Genomic DNA, 18741 nt, shown 5'->3' with positions numbered 1-18741 from the left:
ACTGTAGAACACGAACTGTCGTGGGTACTGTAGAACACGAACTGTCGTGTGTACTGTAGAACACGAACTGTCGTGTGTACTGTAGAACACGAACTGTCGTGGATACTGTAGAACACGAACTGTCGTGTGTACTGTAGAACACGAACTGTCGTGGATACTGTAGAACACGAACTGTCGTGGGTACTGTAGAACACGAACTGTCGTGGGTACTGTAGAACACGAACTGTCGTGTGTACTGTAGAACACGAACTGTCGTGGATACTGTAGAACACGAACTGTCGTGTGTACTGTAGAACACGAACTGTCGTGGGTAATGTAGAACACGAACTGTCGTGGGTATGTAGAACACGAATGTCGTGGATACTGAGAACACGACTGTCGTGTGTACTGTAGAAAAACGAACTGTCGTGGGTAATGTAGAACACGAACTGTCGTGGGATATGTAGAACACAATTTGTCGTGGGTAACTGTAGAACAAAGAACTGTCGTGGGTATGTAGAACACGAACTGTCGTGTGTAATGTAGAACACGAACTGTCATGGGTAATGTAGAACACGAACTGTCGTGGATACTGTAGAACACGATCTGTCGTGTGTAATGTAGAACACGAACTGTCATGGGTAATGTGGACCACGATCCGTCGTGGATACTGTAGAACACGATCTGTCGTGTGTAATGTAGAACACGAACTGTCGTGGGTAATGTAGAACACGAACTGTCGTGGTATGTGGACCACGAACTGTCGGGTACTGTCAGACTACGTAAACCCACTGTCGTGGATACTGTAGAACACGAACTGTCGTGGGTAATGTAGAACACGAACTGTCGTGGGTACTGTAGAACTAGAACTGTCGTGGATACTGTGGACCACGAACTGTCGTGGGTACTGTAGAACACGAACTGTCGTGGGTACTGTAGAACTAGAACTGTCGTGTGTACTGTAGAACTAGAACTGTCGTGGGTACTGTTGAACACGAACTGTCGTGGGTACTGTAGAACACGAACTGTCGTGGATACTGTAGAACACGAGCTGTCGTGGATACTGTAGAACACGAACTGTCGTGGATAATGTAGAACACGAACTGTCGTGGATACTGTAGAACACGAGCTGTCGTGGATACTGTAGAACACGAACTGTCGTGGATAATGTAGAACACGAACTGTCGTGGGTACTGTAGAACACGAACTGTCGTGGGTACTGTAGAACACGAACTGTCGTGGGTACTGTAGAACACGAACTGTCGTGGGTACTGTAGAACACGAACTGTCGTGGGTACTGTAGAACACGAACTGTCGTGGGTACTGTAGAACACGAACTGTCGTGGGTACTGTAGAACACGAACTGTCGTGGATACTGTAGAACACGAACTGTCGTGGGTACTGTAGAACACGAACTGTCAGTGGGTACTGTGGACCACGAACTGTCGTGTGTACTGTAGAACACGAACTGTCGTGGGTACTGTAGAACACGAACTGTCGTGTACTGTAGAACACGAACTGTCGTGGATACTGTAGAACACGAACTGTCGTGTGTACTGTAGAACACCGAACTGTCGTGTGTACTGTAGAACACGAACTGTCGTGGATACTGTAGAACACGAACTGTCGTGTGTACTGTAGAACACGAACTGTCGTGTGTGATACTGTAGAACACGAACTGTCGTGTGTACTGTAGAACACGAACTGTCGTGTGTACTGTAGAACACGAACTGTCGTGGATACTGTAGAACACGAACTGTCGTGTGTACTGTAGAAGCTAGAACACGAACTGTCGTGTGTACTGTAGAACACGAACTGTCGTGGTACTGTAGAACACGAACTGTCGTGGATACTGTAGAACACGAACTGTCGTGTGATACTGTAGAACACGAACTGTCGTGTGTACTGTAGAACACGAACTGGCGTGTGTACTATAGAACACGAACTGTCGTGGGTACTGTAGAACAAGAACTGTCGTGGGTACTGTGGTCCACGATCCGTCGTGGATACTGTAGAACACGAACTGTCGTGGGTACTGTAGAACACGAACTGTCGTGGATACTGTAGAACACGAACTGTCGTGTGTACTGTAGAACACGAACTGTCGTGGGTACTGTAGAACACGAACTGTCGTGGGTACTGTAGAACACGAACTGTCGTGGATACTGTAGAACAAGAACTGTCGTGGGTACTGTAGAACACGAACTGTCGTGGATACTGTAGAACACGAACTGCCATAGGTACTCCAGAACACGAACTGTCGTGGGTACTGTAGAACACGAACTGTCGTGTGTACTGTAGAACACGAACTGTCGTGTGTACTGTAGAACACGAACTGTCGTGTGTACTGTAGAACACGAACTGTCGTGGGTACTGTAGAACACGAACTGTCGTGGATACTGTAGAACACGAACTGTCGTGGGTAATGTAGAACACGAACTGTCGTGTGTACTGTAGAACACGAACTGTCGTGGGTACTGTAGAACACGAACTGTCGTGGATACTGTAGAACACGATCTGTCGTGGGTACTGTAGAACACGAACTGTCGTGGGTACTGTAGAACACGAACTGTCGTGGATACTGTAGAACACGATCTGTCGTGGATACTGTAGAACACGAACTGTCGTGGATACTGTAGAACACGAACTGTCGTGGATACTGTAGAACACGAACTGTCGTGGATACTGTAGAACACGAACTGTCGTGGGTACTGTAGAACACGAACTGTCGTGTGTACTGTAGAACACGAACTGTCGTGGGTACTGTAGAACACGAACTGTCGTGGATACTGTAGAACACGAACTGTCGTGGATACTGTAGAACACGAACTGTCGTGGGTACTGTAGAACACGAACTGTCGTGGGTACTGTAGAACTAGAACTGTCGTGGATACTGTAGAACACGAACTGTCGTGGATACTGTAGAACAAGAACTGTCGTGGATAATGTAGAACACGAACTGTCGTGGATACTGTAGAACACGAACTGTCGTGGATACTGTAGAACACGAACTGTCGTGGATACTGTAGAACACGAACTGTCGTGGATACTGTAGAACAAGAACTGTCGTGGATAATGTAGAACACGAACTGTCGTGGATACTGTAGAACACGAACTGTCGTGGATACTGTAGAACACGAACTGTCGTGGGTACTGTAGAACACGAACTGTCGTGGGTACTGTAGAACACGAACTGTCGTGGGTAATGTAGAACACGAACTGTCGTGGGTACTGTAGAACTAGAACTGTCGTGGATACTGTGGACCACGAACTGTCGTGGGTACTGTAGAACTAGAACTGTCGTGGATACTGTAGAACACGAACTGTCGTGGGTACTGTAGAACTAGAACTGTCGTGTGTACTGTAGAACACGAACTGTCGTGGGTACTGTAGAACACGAACTGTCATGGATACTGTAGAACACGAACTGTCGTGTGTACTGTAGAACAAGAACTGTCGTGTGTACTGTAGAACACGAACTGTCGTGTGTACTGTAGAACACGAACTGTCGTGTGTACTGTAGAACACGAACTGTCGTGGGTACTGTAGAACAAGAACTGTCGTGTGTACTGTAGAACACGAACTGTCGTGGGTACTGTAGAACACGAACTGTCGTGGGTACTGTAGAACACGAACTGTCGTGGGTACTGTAGAACACGAACTGTCGTGTGTACTGTAGAACACGAACTGTCGTGTGTACTGTAGAACACGAACTGTCGTGGGTACTGTAGAACACGAACTGTCGTGGGTACTGTAGAACAAGAACTGTCGTGTGTACTGTAGAACACGAACTGTCGTGTGTACTGTAGAACACGAACTGTCGTGGGTACTGTAGAACACGAACTGTCGTGTGTACTGTAGAACACGATATGTCGTGGGTACTGTAGAACAAGAACTGTCGTGGATACTGTAGAACACGAACTGTCGTGGGTACTGTAGAACACGAACTGTCGTGGGTACTGTAGAACACGAACTGTCGTGGATACTGTGGACCACGAACTGTCGTGGGTACTGTAGAACTAGAACTGTCATGGATACTGTAGAACACGAACTGTCGTGGGTACTGTAGAACACGAACTGTCGTGGGTACTGTAGAACACGAACTGTCGTGGGTAATGTAGAACACGAACTGTCGTGGGTACTGTAGAACTAGAACTGTCGTGGATACTGTGGACCACGAACTGTCGTGGGTACTGTAGAACTAGAACTGTCGTGGATACTGTAGAACACGAACTGTCGTTGGTACTGTAGAACTAGAACTGTCGTGTGTACTGTAGAACACGAACTGTCGTGGGTACTGTAGAACACGAACTGTCATGGATACTGTAGAACACGAACTGTCGTGTGTACTGTAGAACAAGAACTGTCGTGTGTACTGTAGAACACGAACTGTCGTGTGTACTGTAGAACACGAACTGTCGTGTGTACTGTAGAACACGAACTGTCGTGGGTACTGTAGAACAAGAACTGTCGTGGGTACTGTAGAACACGAACTGTCGTGGGTACTGTAGAACACGAACTGTCGTGTGTACTGTAGAACACGAACTGTCGTGTGTACTGTAGAACACGAACTGTCGTGTGTACTGTAGAACACGAACTGTCGTGGGTATGTAGAACAAGAACTGTCGTGTGTACTGTAGAACACGAACTGTCGTGGGTACTGTAGAACACGAACTGTCGTGGTACTGTAGAACACGAACTGTCGTGTGTACTGTAGAACACGAACTGTCGTGGGTACTGTAGAACACGAACTGTCGTGGATACTGTAGAACACGAACTGTCGTGGGTACTGTAGAACACGAACTGTCGTGGTACTGTAGAACACGAACTGTCGTGGGTACTGTAGAACACGAACTGTCGTGGTACTGTAGAACACGAACTGTCGTGAGTACTGTAGAACACGAACTGTCGTGGTACTGTAGAACACGAACTGTCGTGGGTACTGTAGAACACGAACTGTCGTGTGTACTGTAGAACACGAACTGTCGTGGGTACTGTAGAACTAGAACTGTCGTGGATACTGTGGACCACGAACTGTCGTGGGTACTGTAGAACTAGAACTGTCGTGGATACTGTAGAACACGAACTGTCGTGGGTACTGTAGAACTAGAACTGTCGTGTGTACTGTAGAACTAGAACTGTCGTGGGTACTGTTGAACACGAACTGTCGTGGGTACTGTAGAACACGAACTGTCGTGGATACTGTAGAACACGAACTGTCGTGGATACTGTAGAACACGAACTGTCGTGTGTACTGTAGAACACGAACTGTCGTGGATACTGTAGAACACGAACTGTCGTGGGTACTGTAGAACACGAACTGTCGTGGGTACTGTAGAACACGAACTGTCGTGTGTACTATAGAACACGAACTGTCGTGGATACTGTAGAACACGAACTGTCGTGGGTACTGTAGAACACGAACTGTCGTGGGTACTGTAGAACACGAACTGTCGTGGATACTGTAGAACACGAACTGTCGTGGGTACTGTAGAACACGAACTGTCGTGTGTACTGTAGAACACGAACTGTCGTGGGTAATGTAGAACACGAACTGTCGTGGATACTGTAGAACACGAACTGTCGTGTGTACTGTAGAACACGAACTGTCGTGGGTACTGTAGAACACGAACTGTCGTGGATACTGTAGAACACGAACTGTCGTGGGTACTGTAGAACACGAACTGTCGTGTGTACTGTAGAACACGAACTGTCGTGTGTACTGTAGAACACGAACTGTCGTGGATACTGTAGAACACGAACTGTCGTAGATACTGTAGAACACGAACTGTCGTGGATAATGTAGAACACGAACTGTCGTGGGTAATGTAGAACACGAACTGTCGTGGGTACTGTAGAACACGAACTGTCGTGTGTACTGTAGAACACGAACTGTCGTGGATACTGTAGAACACGAACTGTCGTGTGTACTGTAGAACATGAACTGTCGTGGGTACTGTAGAACACGAACTGTCGTGGGTAATGTAGAACACGAACTGTCGTGGATACTGTAGAACACGAACTGTCGTGTGTACTGTAGAACATGAACTGTCGTGGGTACTGTAGAACACGAACTGTCGTGGGTAATGTAGAACACGAACTGTCGTGGGTACTGTAGAACACGAACTGTCGTGGGTACTGTAGAACACGAACTGTCGTGGGTAATGTAGAACACGAACTGTCGTGGGTAATGTAGAACACGAACTGTCGTGGGTACTGTAGAACACGAACTGTCGTGTGTACTGTAGAACACGATCTGTCGTGGATACTGTAGAACACGAACTGTCGTGGATACTGTAGAACACGAACTGTCGTGGGTACTGTAGAACACGAACTGTCGTGGGTACTGTAGAACTAGAACTGTCGTGGATACTGTGGACCACGAACTGTCGTGGGTACTGTAGAACTAGAACTGTCGTGGATACTGTAGAACACGAACTGTCGTGGATACTGTAGAACACGAACTGTCGTGGGTACTGTAGAACACGAACTGTCGTGGGTACTGTAGAACACGAACTGTCGTGGATACTGTAGAACACGAACTGTCGTGGGTACTGTAGAACACGAACTGTCGTGGGTACTGTAGAACTAGAACTGTCGTGTGTACTGTAGAACACGAACTGTCGTGGGTACTGTAGAACACGAACTGTCGTGGGTACTGTAGAACACGAACTGTCGTGGATACTGTAGAACACGAACTGTCGTGGATACTGTAGAACACGAACTGTCGTGGATAATGTAGAACACGAACTGTCGTGGATACTGTAGAACACGAACTGTCGTGGATACTGTAGAACACGAACTGTCGTGGATAATGTAGAACACGAACTGTCGTGGTACTGTAGAACACGAACTGTCGTGGGTACTGTAGAACACGAACTGTCGTGGGTACTGTAGAACACGAACTGTCGTGGGTACTGTAGAACACGAACTGTCGTGGGTACTGTAGAACACGAACTGTCGTGGGTACTGTAGAACACGAACTGTCGTGGAGTACTGTAGAACACGAACTGTCGTGGATACTGTAGAACACGAAACTGTCGTGGATACTGTAGAACACGAACTGTCGTGGAGTACTGTAGAACACGAACTGTCGTGGTATGTAGAACACGAACTGTCGTGGGTACTGTAGAACACGAACTGTCGTGTGTACTGTAGAACACGAACTGTCGTGGATACTGTAGAACAAGAACTGTCGTGTGTACTGTAGAACACGAACTGTCGTGGTACTGTAGAACACGACTGTCGTGGGTACTGTAGAACACGAACTGTCGTGGATACTGTAGAACACGAACTGTCGTGGGTACTGTAGAACACGAACTGTCGTGTGTACTGTAGAACACGAACTGTCGTGGGTACTGTAGAACACGAACTGTCGTGGATACTGTAGAACACGAACTGTCGTGGATACTGTAGAACACGAACTGTCGTGGATACTGTAGAACACGAACTGTCGTGGGATACTGTAGAACACGAACTGTCGTGGGTACTGTAGAACACGAACTGTCGTGGGATACTGTAGAACACGAACTGTCGTGGTACTGTAGAACACGAACTGTCGTGGTAATGTAGAACACGAACTGTCGTGTGATACTGTAGAACACGAACTGTCGTGGATACTGTAGAACACGAACTGTCGTGGGTAATGTAGAACACGAACTGTCGTGATATGTAGAACACGAACTGTCGTGGGATACTGTAGAACACGAACTGTCGTGGGTACTGTAGAACACGAACTGTCGTGGATACTGTAGAACACGAACTGTCGTGGATGTACTGTAGAACACGAACTGTCGTGGATACTGTAGAACACGAACTGTCGTGGATACTGTAGAACACGAACTGTCGTGGATACTGTAGAACACGAACTGTCGTGGGTACTGTAGACACGAACTGTCGTGTGTACTGTAGAACACGAACACTGTCGTGGGGACTGTGAACAAAATTCGTGTTTCGTAGAACCGAACTGTCTGGGTACGTAGAACAAGAACTGCGTGGTACTGTAGAACAAGAATTCGGTGTACTGGAACGAACTTGTGTTAGAAACAAGAAATGTGTGGAACTGTAGAAAAACCCAATTCGTGGAACTGGGACCCGAAAATTGTGGGTACGTAGAACCGATAGTCGTTGGACTGTAGAACCGATCGTCGGGTTGGAACACGAAAAGTCGTGGGTATGTAAACACGAATGTGGGATTTCGAACACAAATGTGTGGGAATGTAAAACGATAGTCGTGGGTACGGAAAATAGACGGGTGTATGTGAACAAGACTGGTTTTTTACGTAAAATAGAACGTGGGTACTGTAGAACCCTGTCGTGGATCTGTAAACCGAAAATGTCGGTTGTATGTAGAACACGAAATGTCGTGGACTGTGCCCCCAATGTCGTGGTAATGTAGAACAGAAGTCTTGGGTAATGTGAAAACCCCGTCGTGGGATGTGCCCCCCCGTGTGGTTTTCGGAACCGAACGTCGTGTTACGTAGCACCCCTGTCGTGGGTCTGTGAACACCTGTGTGTGTCTGAGCAAGAAATTTTGGGGTCTGGGAAACCCCATGTGTGTGACTGTGAAAACGAACGTCGTGGTACTGTGCACGAACTGTGGTGTACTGTAAAAAAAGTGTCGTGGTTGGGCCGCTGTGTGGTTGTAAAAACGTCTGTGTGGGGCTGTAGAAAACCAAAATGTCGGGGGGTTTTTGTGAACCGAAAGTCGTGGGTCGTAGCCGCGTCGTGGGTACTGTGAACCCGTCTGGGTAGTGAAAACGAACTGTCGGGGGTAGTGAAAAGAACTGTGTGTTACTGTGAACAAGAATGCCCGGGAATTGGAAAAATGTCGTGGTCTGTGAACACGAACCCCCCGTGGATACTGTAGCCGAACTGTCGGTGTACTGTAAACAGAACTGTCGTGGGTCTGTAAAACCCCTGTCGTGGGTACTGTAGAACACGAACTGTCGTGTGTACTGTAGAACAAGAACTGTCGTGGATAATGTAGAACACGAACTGTCGTGGGTACTGTAGAACACGAACTGTCGTGGATACTGTAGAACACGAACTGTCGTGTGTACTGTAGAACACGAACTGTCGTGGGTAATGTAGAACACGAACTGTCGTGGGTACTGTAGAACACGAACTGTCGTGGGTACTGTAGAACACGAACTGTCGTGGGTACTGTAGAACTAGAACTGTCGTGGATACTGTAGAACACGAACTGTCGTGTGTACTGTAGAACACGAACTGTCGTGGGTACTGTAGAACTAGAACTGTCGTGGGTACTGTAGAACAAGAACTGTCGTGTGTATTGTAGAACTAGAACTGTCGTGTGTACTGTAGAACAAGAACTGTCGTGGATACTGTAGAACACGAACTGTCGTGGATACTGTGGACCACGAACTGTCGTGGATACTGTAGAACACGATATGTCGTGGGTACTGTAGAACACGATCTTTCGTGGGTAATGTAGAACACGAACTGTCGTGGGTACTGTAGAACACGAACTGTCGTGGATACTGTAGAACACGATATGTCGTGGGTACTGTAGAACTAGAACTGTCGTGTGTACTGTAGAACAAGAACTGTCGTGTGTACTGTAGAACACGAACTGTCGTGTGTACTGTAGAACACGAACTGTCGTGGGTACTGTAGAACACGAACTGTCGTGTGTACTGTAGAACACGAACTGTCGTGGATACTGTAGAACACGATCTGTCGTGGGTACTGTAGAACACAAACTGTCGTGTGTACTGTAGAACAAGAACTGTCGTGGGTAATGTAGAACACGAACTGTCGTGTGTACTGTAGAACACGAACTGTCGTGGGTACTGTAGAACACGAACTGTCGTGGGTACTGTAGAACACGAACTGTCGTGGATACTGTAGAACACGAACTGTCGTGGATACTGTAGAACACGAACTGTCGTGGGTACTGTAGAACACGAACTGTCGTGGGTACTGTAGAACACGATCTGTCGTGGGTACTGTAGAACACTAACTGTCGTGGATACTGTAGAACACGAACTGTCGTGTGTACTGTAGAACACGAACTGTCGTGGGTACTGTAGAACACGAACTGTCGTGTGTACTGTAGAACACGAACTGTCGTGGGTACTGTAGAACACGAACTGTCGTGGGTACTGTAGAACACGAACTGTCGTGGATACTGTAGAACACGAACTGTCGTGGATACTGTAGAACACGATCTGTCGTGGGTAATGTAGAACACGAACTGTCGTGGGTACTGTAGAACACGAACTGTCGTGTGTACTGTAGAACACGAACTGTCGTGGGTACTGTAGAACACGAACTGTCGTGTGTACTGTAGAACACGAACTGTCGTGGATACTGTAGAATACGAACTATCGTGTGTAATGTAGAACACGAACTGTCGTGGATACTGTAGAACACGAACTGTCGTGGATACTGTAGAACACGATCTGTCGCGGGTAATGTAGAACACGAACTGTCGTGGGTACTGTAGAACTAGAACTGTCGTGTGTACTGTAGAACAAGAACTGTCGTGGATACTGTAGAACAAGAACTGTCGTGTGTACTGTAGAACTAGAACTGTCGTGTGTACTGTAGAACACGAACTGTCGTGGATACTGTAGAACACGATCGGTCGTGGGTACTGTAGAAATAATGAAATAAATACTTTGCATTTCAACAAATCTCGTGATATCTATTGTCACCATTGACAATCAAGCGCTTGAGTGGTTCACGTTGTATAGATCCATGGCCTGGAATAGGTGCGTCACCTTTGTAGACAGAGAAAAATTTAATTTAAAATTTAAAAAATAAATTTAGGAACTAGTCTTCTACAGTGCAAAACAATAAAATATATATGTAAGAAATGTATGACTCACAAGCCATGTGTTTCAAAACACTTTCTCATGTACAATTACCATGAGCATGGAACATGCATTATATATACACAATTTTTCAGTATGCCTTAACTGAATTGTTTTGATTGTTATGATACCATGGAAATATGTTTATACTTTTCAGTCCACAGGCAGGTAGCAATGTTTTGTAATCAATCCCAATATTGATTGGTAGTTGGGTATGGGATACCATCTGACAAACCAAATTCACCACGACTGATGTTTCTACTTGTGTAGTAACTTAAGCGACAATAGATGACGTATTTGCTTGAGCACCTCACGAAGCTCATAAACCCTAGCCATGCGGTTACTGATGAGGGTTGAGTTCTTCAGTTCAACCATTATGAACCGTTCTAAAACGTGTAATTGTAGCCAAGCATTTAATCAAGACATGGTCCCAATAGAATATTAATACTAATTAAAACCTGGAATGAATTCCAGAGTTCGAAGGAGCTAATTGAATTCTGAAAAATGAAATAAACACTTAATCTGTTGATTCATGTGTTTTGAGGAAATTTCTGTCGTTTTTGACACGCAACATGCAGGCAGTGATTAGATTCATGACAGGAATTCACATCACCATTTTTCAACGGACTAGCACGACGAGCCAACCAGGGATATTGTAATTGTAACAGTTTTCTACAAAATGTAAATTTGTACGTTTATGATATTTCTCATACACTTGTACTAAGTCACGAACTTAAACCCCGACACATAACAAGCAAGTCCGACAGGAAGTTATTTTCGCCAGATTCACGTGCTAATATTCGGACACGCGGAACACCAACCAGCGTCACAAAGTCGTTGGTGGGATGAACTATTGCTATTTGGTACAGCACCATGGCTTATATCTAAAACCTTTTACAAACGTTATTTATAATTAGGAATTTATTTTGTCGAGGCTGAATTAGTACGCATGTCAGAAGCTACATTGTTTTGTGTACCTACGGTTTCAGTTTGTTAATTTGTCCACGATGTATGCACATATTATACGTTGTGTTGTATGGCTGTGATTTATCGGATGTGTATTTCGGCGCCTTTCACTAATTTACCACTCCAGACCGATACGAAATTTTAAACCTATGCTACATCAGTGAAATGAACTAGGTTTTATTTGTTTTTTTGTTTTTTGTTTTTTGTTATATGTTATTAATGAAGATATTATTGAATATCCTGTTTATTAAACCCGTTACCTGTAAATTCCTCCTTGAACATATACAACTTCCTAATTAATTAATTGTACAGTCATTTCTGTGTTTTCAATGCTGTTTAGTTGTAACAAGTGAAAAGTAACAGTTTAATTATTTGATATTCATGTGGCTTTTTTAAAAATACACTGTATGTTTGTTTATAAAAATGTAATCAACAAATATCCACTTTTCATTCAATTGAGATTTTCGTCGGCAAGAAATAAAGAAGATTGAGTAGAAACTGTATTATTGCAAATCATTATTGTTCAAACATATTTATCATTATTTCACATAATGTTTTAGGAAGCAGTACCGGTTGCCATGACACCTGAGAACTGACGCTGGGAGATATAAAGGTACTCATATTCCCGCCATATCTTGATGTTCGATGTGGAGTCCTTGGAGAGCGTTCGATACAGCATACAATTCGGAGACGAATGCTGTTACAGGTGTTGGCTTGCCGATTACAGAATTCACAAAATCTGGAAGACTGTATGTAACACGTAGGTCGAGTGATACTGGGATTCGACTTTCGACCATTGACAACATTTGGACGAGCTAGGGTCCAATTCAAGTCTGTCAGAAATTCTTAGTAATAATATTAATTTCATCGAGTTTGAATTAAGAGTGTTGATGTATACAGTTTATCACAGACATGGACATATAAGTGATGTCGTGCTGCCAAACATATTACCGCCGTGGAGTGCGAACGCCTCAATGATGACTGTCCTTATGGCGGACTAACCACATTACGGCGGCTCTTAGCAATTAAAACCCCAGCATTACGACCGGGACTTGTTACGTCGACTATGATTAAGGAGCTTGCGATTTGAGACACCACTCCCAAAATGTGTTACACGTCGGTACTCGTGATATCAGCGATAACATATCGACTCTATTCTTCATTATTTATCATTTCCACATGAAGGATTCTACAGGACAGTTGTTTTCCTCCGGAAAGAAAACATTCAGTGTTTCTTAATTCAAAGTTCACACTGTGCACTGTGCTTGCATCAGTTTGCTGTGTGGGGATATCATAAACAGTGCGCATTAGTTTTAAAAATATCAGAGCTATTATTGATCAAATATTCTACTAGATTGGACATCTCATATTAGCACCAGTTACAAGCATAAGAGGCGATATGAACGGTCAAAGGTCAAGGAAACACTTGTACTGATGGAGGCGATATCGGCGATACAGACATGGTATTAAATGTTGGCGAACGTCGTACATCAGGGCATTAGTTGTTATAGTTATGTTGATAGACACAACGTTTTTATGTAGAGTGAAAGTCTAGCTCTATATTCCGAGTGAGATATTATCAGACAAGTCGGTAGGAACCACGATTCATGTTCGTCCTCGGCGTGAGTGGGATTCGGATCGGGTTTACAGCTAATGCTACCTCCTGTTGAATACAGCAGCGAAATTTAAAACACGGGTTTGCATAAATGAAGCCTTATCTGTTTGGACGTAATACTCCGGGACAACAGTTGACGTTAGACGCTTAGATTATTCTTCTGGCCTCAAAGTAAATCCTCACAGCTCTAGATCACGGAATAATCTTCTTTCGGAGGCTTAAATCGGACGATAAATCAGAAAGCGTCAGCGCTTTCACAGCACGCGAGTCTTTAACAATACCATACATCACGTGTGACTGATTTGAGAATTGATGTTATTGTTTTACACGTCCAGGTCTTACGGATGTTTGTATAACAGGGCATCATTTAGGCAGCACTGCTCAACACCTCTCAAACAAATCACGACAGATGGCGCCAATTTGGATGTGATACAAAACCAAATATAGAGCAACTGTGTTGATCTTTAATAAAGGATAATAGCTAACAGTCTAGCATTCCATTTATAACACTTATGTGAGTTCGCAGTGGACGGGTAACACGGTTAGACATACATGTTTATGGTTTGTCAGGACGTGATAAGCACATAGAACACCATATATTCACAACAATAATGACGTCACATATTCGTTTCTAGGAGGAACGGCATGGTAAGTGTAAACTAAAGGTCTAAGACACAGTGAATGCAGACAGTGATTAACAAGTCGTGTAACATTACGATTGTAATAGATTGGTGAATCAATTACCTTTTTAGATTTACTACAATCAAAATGGCATCGGATACAGAGATAACGAAAGAAAAGATCATTGTAGACCCTCTCTCCCACGGGCATACCAATGTCATGTCTCTGGTGGGAGGTGGAGGCGCGGAGTATAACAAGGGAAGACGGAGGAGTACAATTCACTCATATACCCTTACCAACTACCACACTCTCCCCCACGATCCGGCCACCATGAAGGCCGTGAGGGACATGAGCGAGACTAAAGCCCTCAAGAATGTCATTGTCCTCGGCTTCGCCTTCATGTTTATATTCACAGCATTCATCTCTCTTCAAGGTCTTCAGAGTACCATGAACTGGGAGGGTGGAGTAGGAGTTGTCTCCCTTAGCAGCATGTATCTCACCACCATCCTTTCTTGTATCGTTGCGCCATTTATCATCAGAAAACTAACAGCCAAATGGACCATGGTAATGTCCTTCATATTCTTCACCGGATATTTCGCGGGGAATTTTCATCCGGAACATTATATGTTGCTCCCTTTAGGAGTTGTGCTAGGATTTTTGGCCGGTCCAATGTGGAGTGCGCAAGCAACTTCCATAACCACAATTGCGCTTGCATATGCCGAACATTCCCACATACAGGATCAGGATATTGTGATAAACAAGTTCATGGGGATATTTTGTGGACTGTACAGGACAAGTAGCATATGGGGAAATCTCATAACTACACTGGTCCTATCACAGAATAAGACTTTCTCCAACACATTTCAGTATTATAATTCGTCAACAAACTTTACGTGTGGCTCCACCTACTGCCTAATAGAGGAAGGAATGGAAGACCAGGCCCGCTACTCTGCCGATACCATTACGATAATCCCTGAGAGTACCCGGATTATGTTGTTGAGTATATATCTGGGGTGTGGTGTGATGGGTGTAGTTATTCTCATCTCGCTGATGGACCAGTGTGACCAGCACAAGGACGAAAGTGATAATCTGTCATCAAAGGAATTATGTTTGGCCACGCTGGATATGTTGAGGGATTCACGGTGTCAGCTTCTCGCCCTCATGGTCGTCTTCGTTGGTCTGGAGCAAGGATTCATGTTTGGCGACTTCACCAAGGTAAGTGTTTTAAATATGTACACGGGGTCTGTAGAGGTAGTTTTACTGGCTGGTAATGGTTAGGGTACTTAACACGGTATTGGTAATGTTGAGGTACAGGTTAGGGTACTTAACACGGTGTTGGTAATGTTGAGGTACAGGTTAGGGTACTTAACACGATATTGGTAATATTGAGGTACAGGTTAGGGTACTTAACACGGTGTTGGTAATGTTGAGGTACAGGTTAGGGTACTTAACACGGTATTGGTAATGTTGAGGTACAGGTTAGGGTACTTAACACGATATTGGTAATGTTGAGGTACAGGTTAGGGTACTTAACACGGTGTTGGTAATATTGAGGTACAGGTTAGGGTACTTAACACGGTATTGGTAATGTTGAGGTACAGGTTAGGGTACTTAACACGGTATTGGTAATGCTGAGGTACATGTTAGGATACTTAACACGGTATTGGTGATGTTGAGGTACAGGTTAGGGTACTTAACACGATATTGGTAATGTTGAGGTACAGGTTAGGGTACTTAACACGGTGTTGGTAATGTTGAGGTACAGGTTAGGGTACTTAACACGATATTGGTAATGTTGAGGTACAGGTTAGGGTACTTAACACGATATTGGTAATGTTGAGGTACAGGTTAGGGTACTTAACACGGTATTGGTAATGTTGAGGTACAGGTTAGGGTACTTAACACGATATTGGTAATGTTGAGGTACAGGTTAGGGTACTTAACACGGTATTGGTAATGTTGAGGTACAGGTTAGGGTACTTAACACGGTATTGGTAATGTTGAGGTACAGGTTAGGGTACTTAACACGATATTGGTAATGTTGAGATACAGGTTAGGGTACTTAACACGGTGTTGGTAATGTTGACGTACAGGTTAGGGTACGTAACACGGTATTGGTAATGTTGAGGTACAAGTTAGGGTACTTAACACGGTATTGGTAATGTTGAGGTACAGGTTAGGGTACTTAACACGGTATTGGTAATGTTGAGGTACAGGTTAGGGTACTGAGGTACAGGTTAGGGTACTTAACACGATATTGGTAATGTTGAGGTACAGGTTAGGGTACTTAACACGGTATTGGTAATGTTGAGGTACAGGTTAGGGTACTTAACACGATATTGGTAATGTTGAGGTACAGGTTAGGGTACTGAGGTACAGGTTAGGGTACTTAACACGATATTGGTAATGCTGAGGATGCTTCATTTCACAGACGTGGTAGAGCAGTGGGGCAATACCGAGGCAATGCTGCTCGATCCTTACTCAGGAATCTTTGTGTTTCTAGTGAAGTTGATATCATAGACCGTCCTGATCCCTCATCTGTCATTTTTGTGTCTTCCTGCATGACCAAACAACAAGCTTCCAGTTTGTTGTTCGGTGAGGTGGCTATCAGGTCCCTGAAGGAGGTCCCGTTTCCAAATGACATTGTTTGTTCAAGGAGTGATATCCCAGCAAATAATCTAAGAAATCAATAAGTTTTGACGATTGTTTTTCTGCATATCTACAGTCTAGTACGATATTGATCATACTGTAGGTTTGATATCGCCCTCTTTTAGATGGTTCTGGTTGAGATCAAGCCATATTTAGACAACGCTGGGACCCCAGAATGTCATTGACATGGAAACAATCAGCACAGCCTCCAACTAAACAGAAAATATTCAAGTTTGTGTAACACATGTACATGTTCGCCAAGGTAAATTACCAGATATAATGGTTTTATAACACTACAGGTTTACAACACAGTATATTGATCCTGGAGGTAAGACTTTAATTAGGTGTAATAATCGCCCCTACATCGCAGGATATATAGCACGGGTCCCGATATAAAACCTTTTTAGGGATCAGAAAAGTTCTATTACTAGGCCAAGGGGCTCTCTCGGTGTAGATGACAGCTAGAGCGAAAGTAATGATGGAAGACGTCATCAGGGTCCATAAACTTCCACATGTGAAAGAATTTCAAACTTTAAAAGAAAAGTAAAGGAAGAGTAGTCTACTTCAGCAGATGTCACTTCTAAATGTACAACAAAATGATACAAATAAGGGTAGGATAAGGGTAGATGTCTTCTATGACCAACCAATTGATACAAATAAGGGTAGGTGTCTTCTGAGAACGATTGATCTAACTTGTAAATGAACGACCAACTGATACAAATAAGGGTAGGTGTCTTCTGAGAACGATTGATCTAACTTGTAAATGAACGACCAACTGATACAAATAAGGGTAGGTGTCTTCTGAGAACGATTGATCTAACTTGTAAATGAACAACCAACTGATACAAATAAGGGAAAGGGTCTTCTCAGATTCACTGATCCATCTTCTAAATGAACGACCAACTGACACAACATAGGGTAGGGGTCTTTTCAACCTTCTGGTTTATGACAGTATTTTTCGTTCATCTTTCTTTTTGTTTTGTTTGAAGATAAAAAGCGTTATTCAGTTTACATTCTTTCATTCAATGTTCATGAATGAGAGGGATGCATTATCTACAGCACTATCCCAAAGTAAAGGTTTTAATCTTATCGCTTTTGTTAAGGAACGAGGTTATCATGTCGTACTTCACAAAATCGAGGAATTTGTAATTTATTGTTTAGCTAACAGTATACATGTATTTCGTAATAATAGTGTAGAGGAAGCGACTGATTGTTGTTGTCGTGGTTATCAACACGATCGGGTTGTAGAGGTGGTAATTATCGAACAATCACATCGAGAGAAATACGCGGAAAATCTTACCGCAGTGTTGGATTACCCGGATGTTCGTATCAAAAGAGTATATATTGATAATGTGGTGGTAGTTACCTATATTTATTTCTAATTATAGTAACAACATCCTGTAGGATACGTATGTGATAACGACTGAGATTTATCAGTGTTATGTGTTTAAGAGCATGTAAATCACTTATAATTGGGTACATTATTAAAGCGCCCGTGATTAAGGCATTTGTAGAGAACATGGATCAACTCGTTGCATTACATGTTGTAGCGCACGTGGATTAATTCGATTGCATTACATGATGTAGCGCACGTGGATTAATTCGATTGCATTACATGATGTAGCGCACGTGGATTAATTCGATTGCATTACATGTTGTAGCGCACGTGGATTAATTCGAATTCATTACATGCTGTAGTGCACGTGGATTAATTAGATTGTATTACATGTTGTATCGAACGTGGATTAATTCAAATTCATTACATGTTGTAGCGCACGTGGATTAATTTGAAGTCATCACATGTTGTATCGCACGTGGATTAATTCAAATTAATTACATGTTGTAGTGCACGTGGATTAATTTGAAGTCATCACATGTTGTATCGCACGTGGATTAATTCAAATTCATTACATGTTGTATCGCACGTAGATTAATTCAAATTCATTACATGTTGTAGTGCACGTGGATTAATTTGAATTCATCACATGTTGTATCGCACTTGAAATAATTCAAATTCATTACATTTCATCACATGTTGTATCGCACGTGGATTAATTCAAATTCATTACA

At 43.6% G+C, this 18741-nt stretch overlaps 1 protein-coding gene across 1 annotated transcript in view; it reads left to right on the top strand.

The window, feature by feature from the left end:
• The window catches only part of LOC117332765 (protein unc-93 homolog A-like), a 65955-nt gene that overhangs the window by 27981 nt on the left and 19233 nt on the right, over positions 1–18741 (top strand). Inside the window, exon 2 of the mRNA XM_033891793.1 lies at positions 12347–15237. Coding sequence (XP_033747684.1) covers positions 14170–15237 — 1068 coding nt within the window. The 5' untranslated portion in view covers positions 12347–14169. The remainder of the gene's footprint in view (positions 1–12346; positions 15238–18741) is intronic.

This window comes from Pecten maximus, chromosome 8 (genome assembly GCF_902652985.1).
Source record: "Pecten maximus chromosome 8, xPecMax1.1, whole genome shotgun sequence".
In the NCBI taxonomy this organism is placed as follows: domain Eukaryota; kingdom Metazoa; phylum Mollusca; class Bivalvia; order Pectinida; family Pectinidae; genus Pecten; species Pecten maximus.
This window is presented reverse-complemented; position numbering and strand designations above follow the sequence as displayed.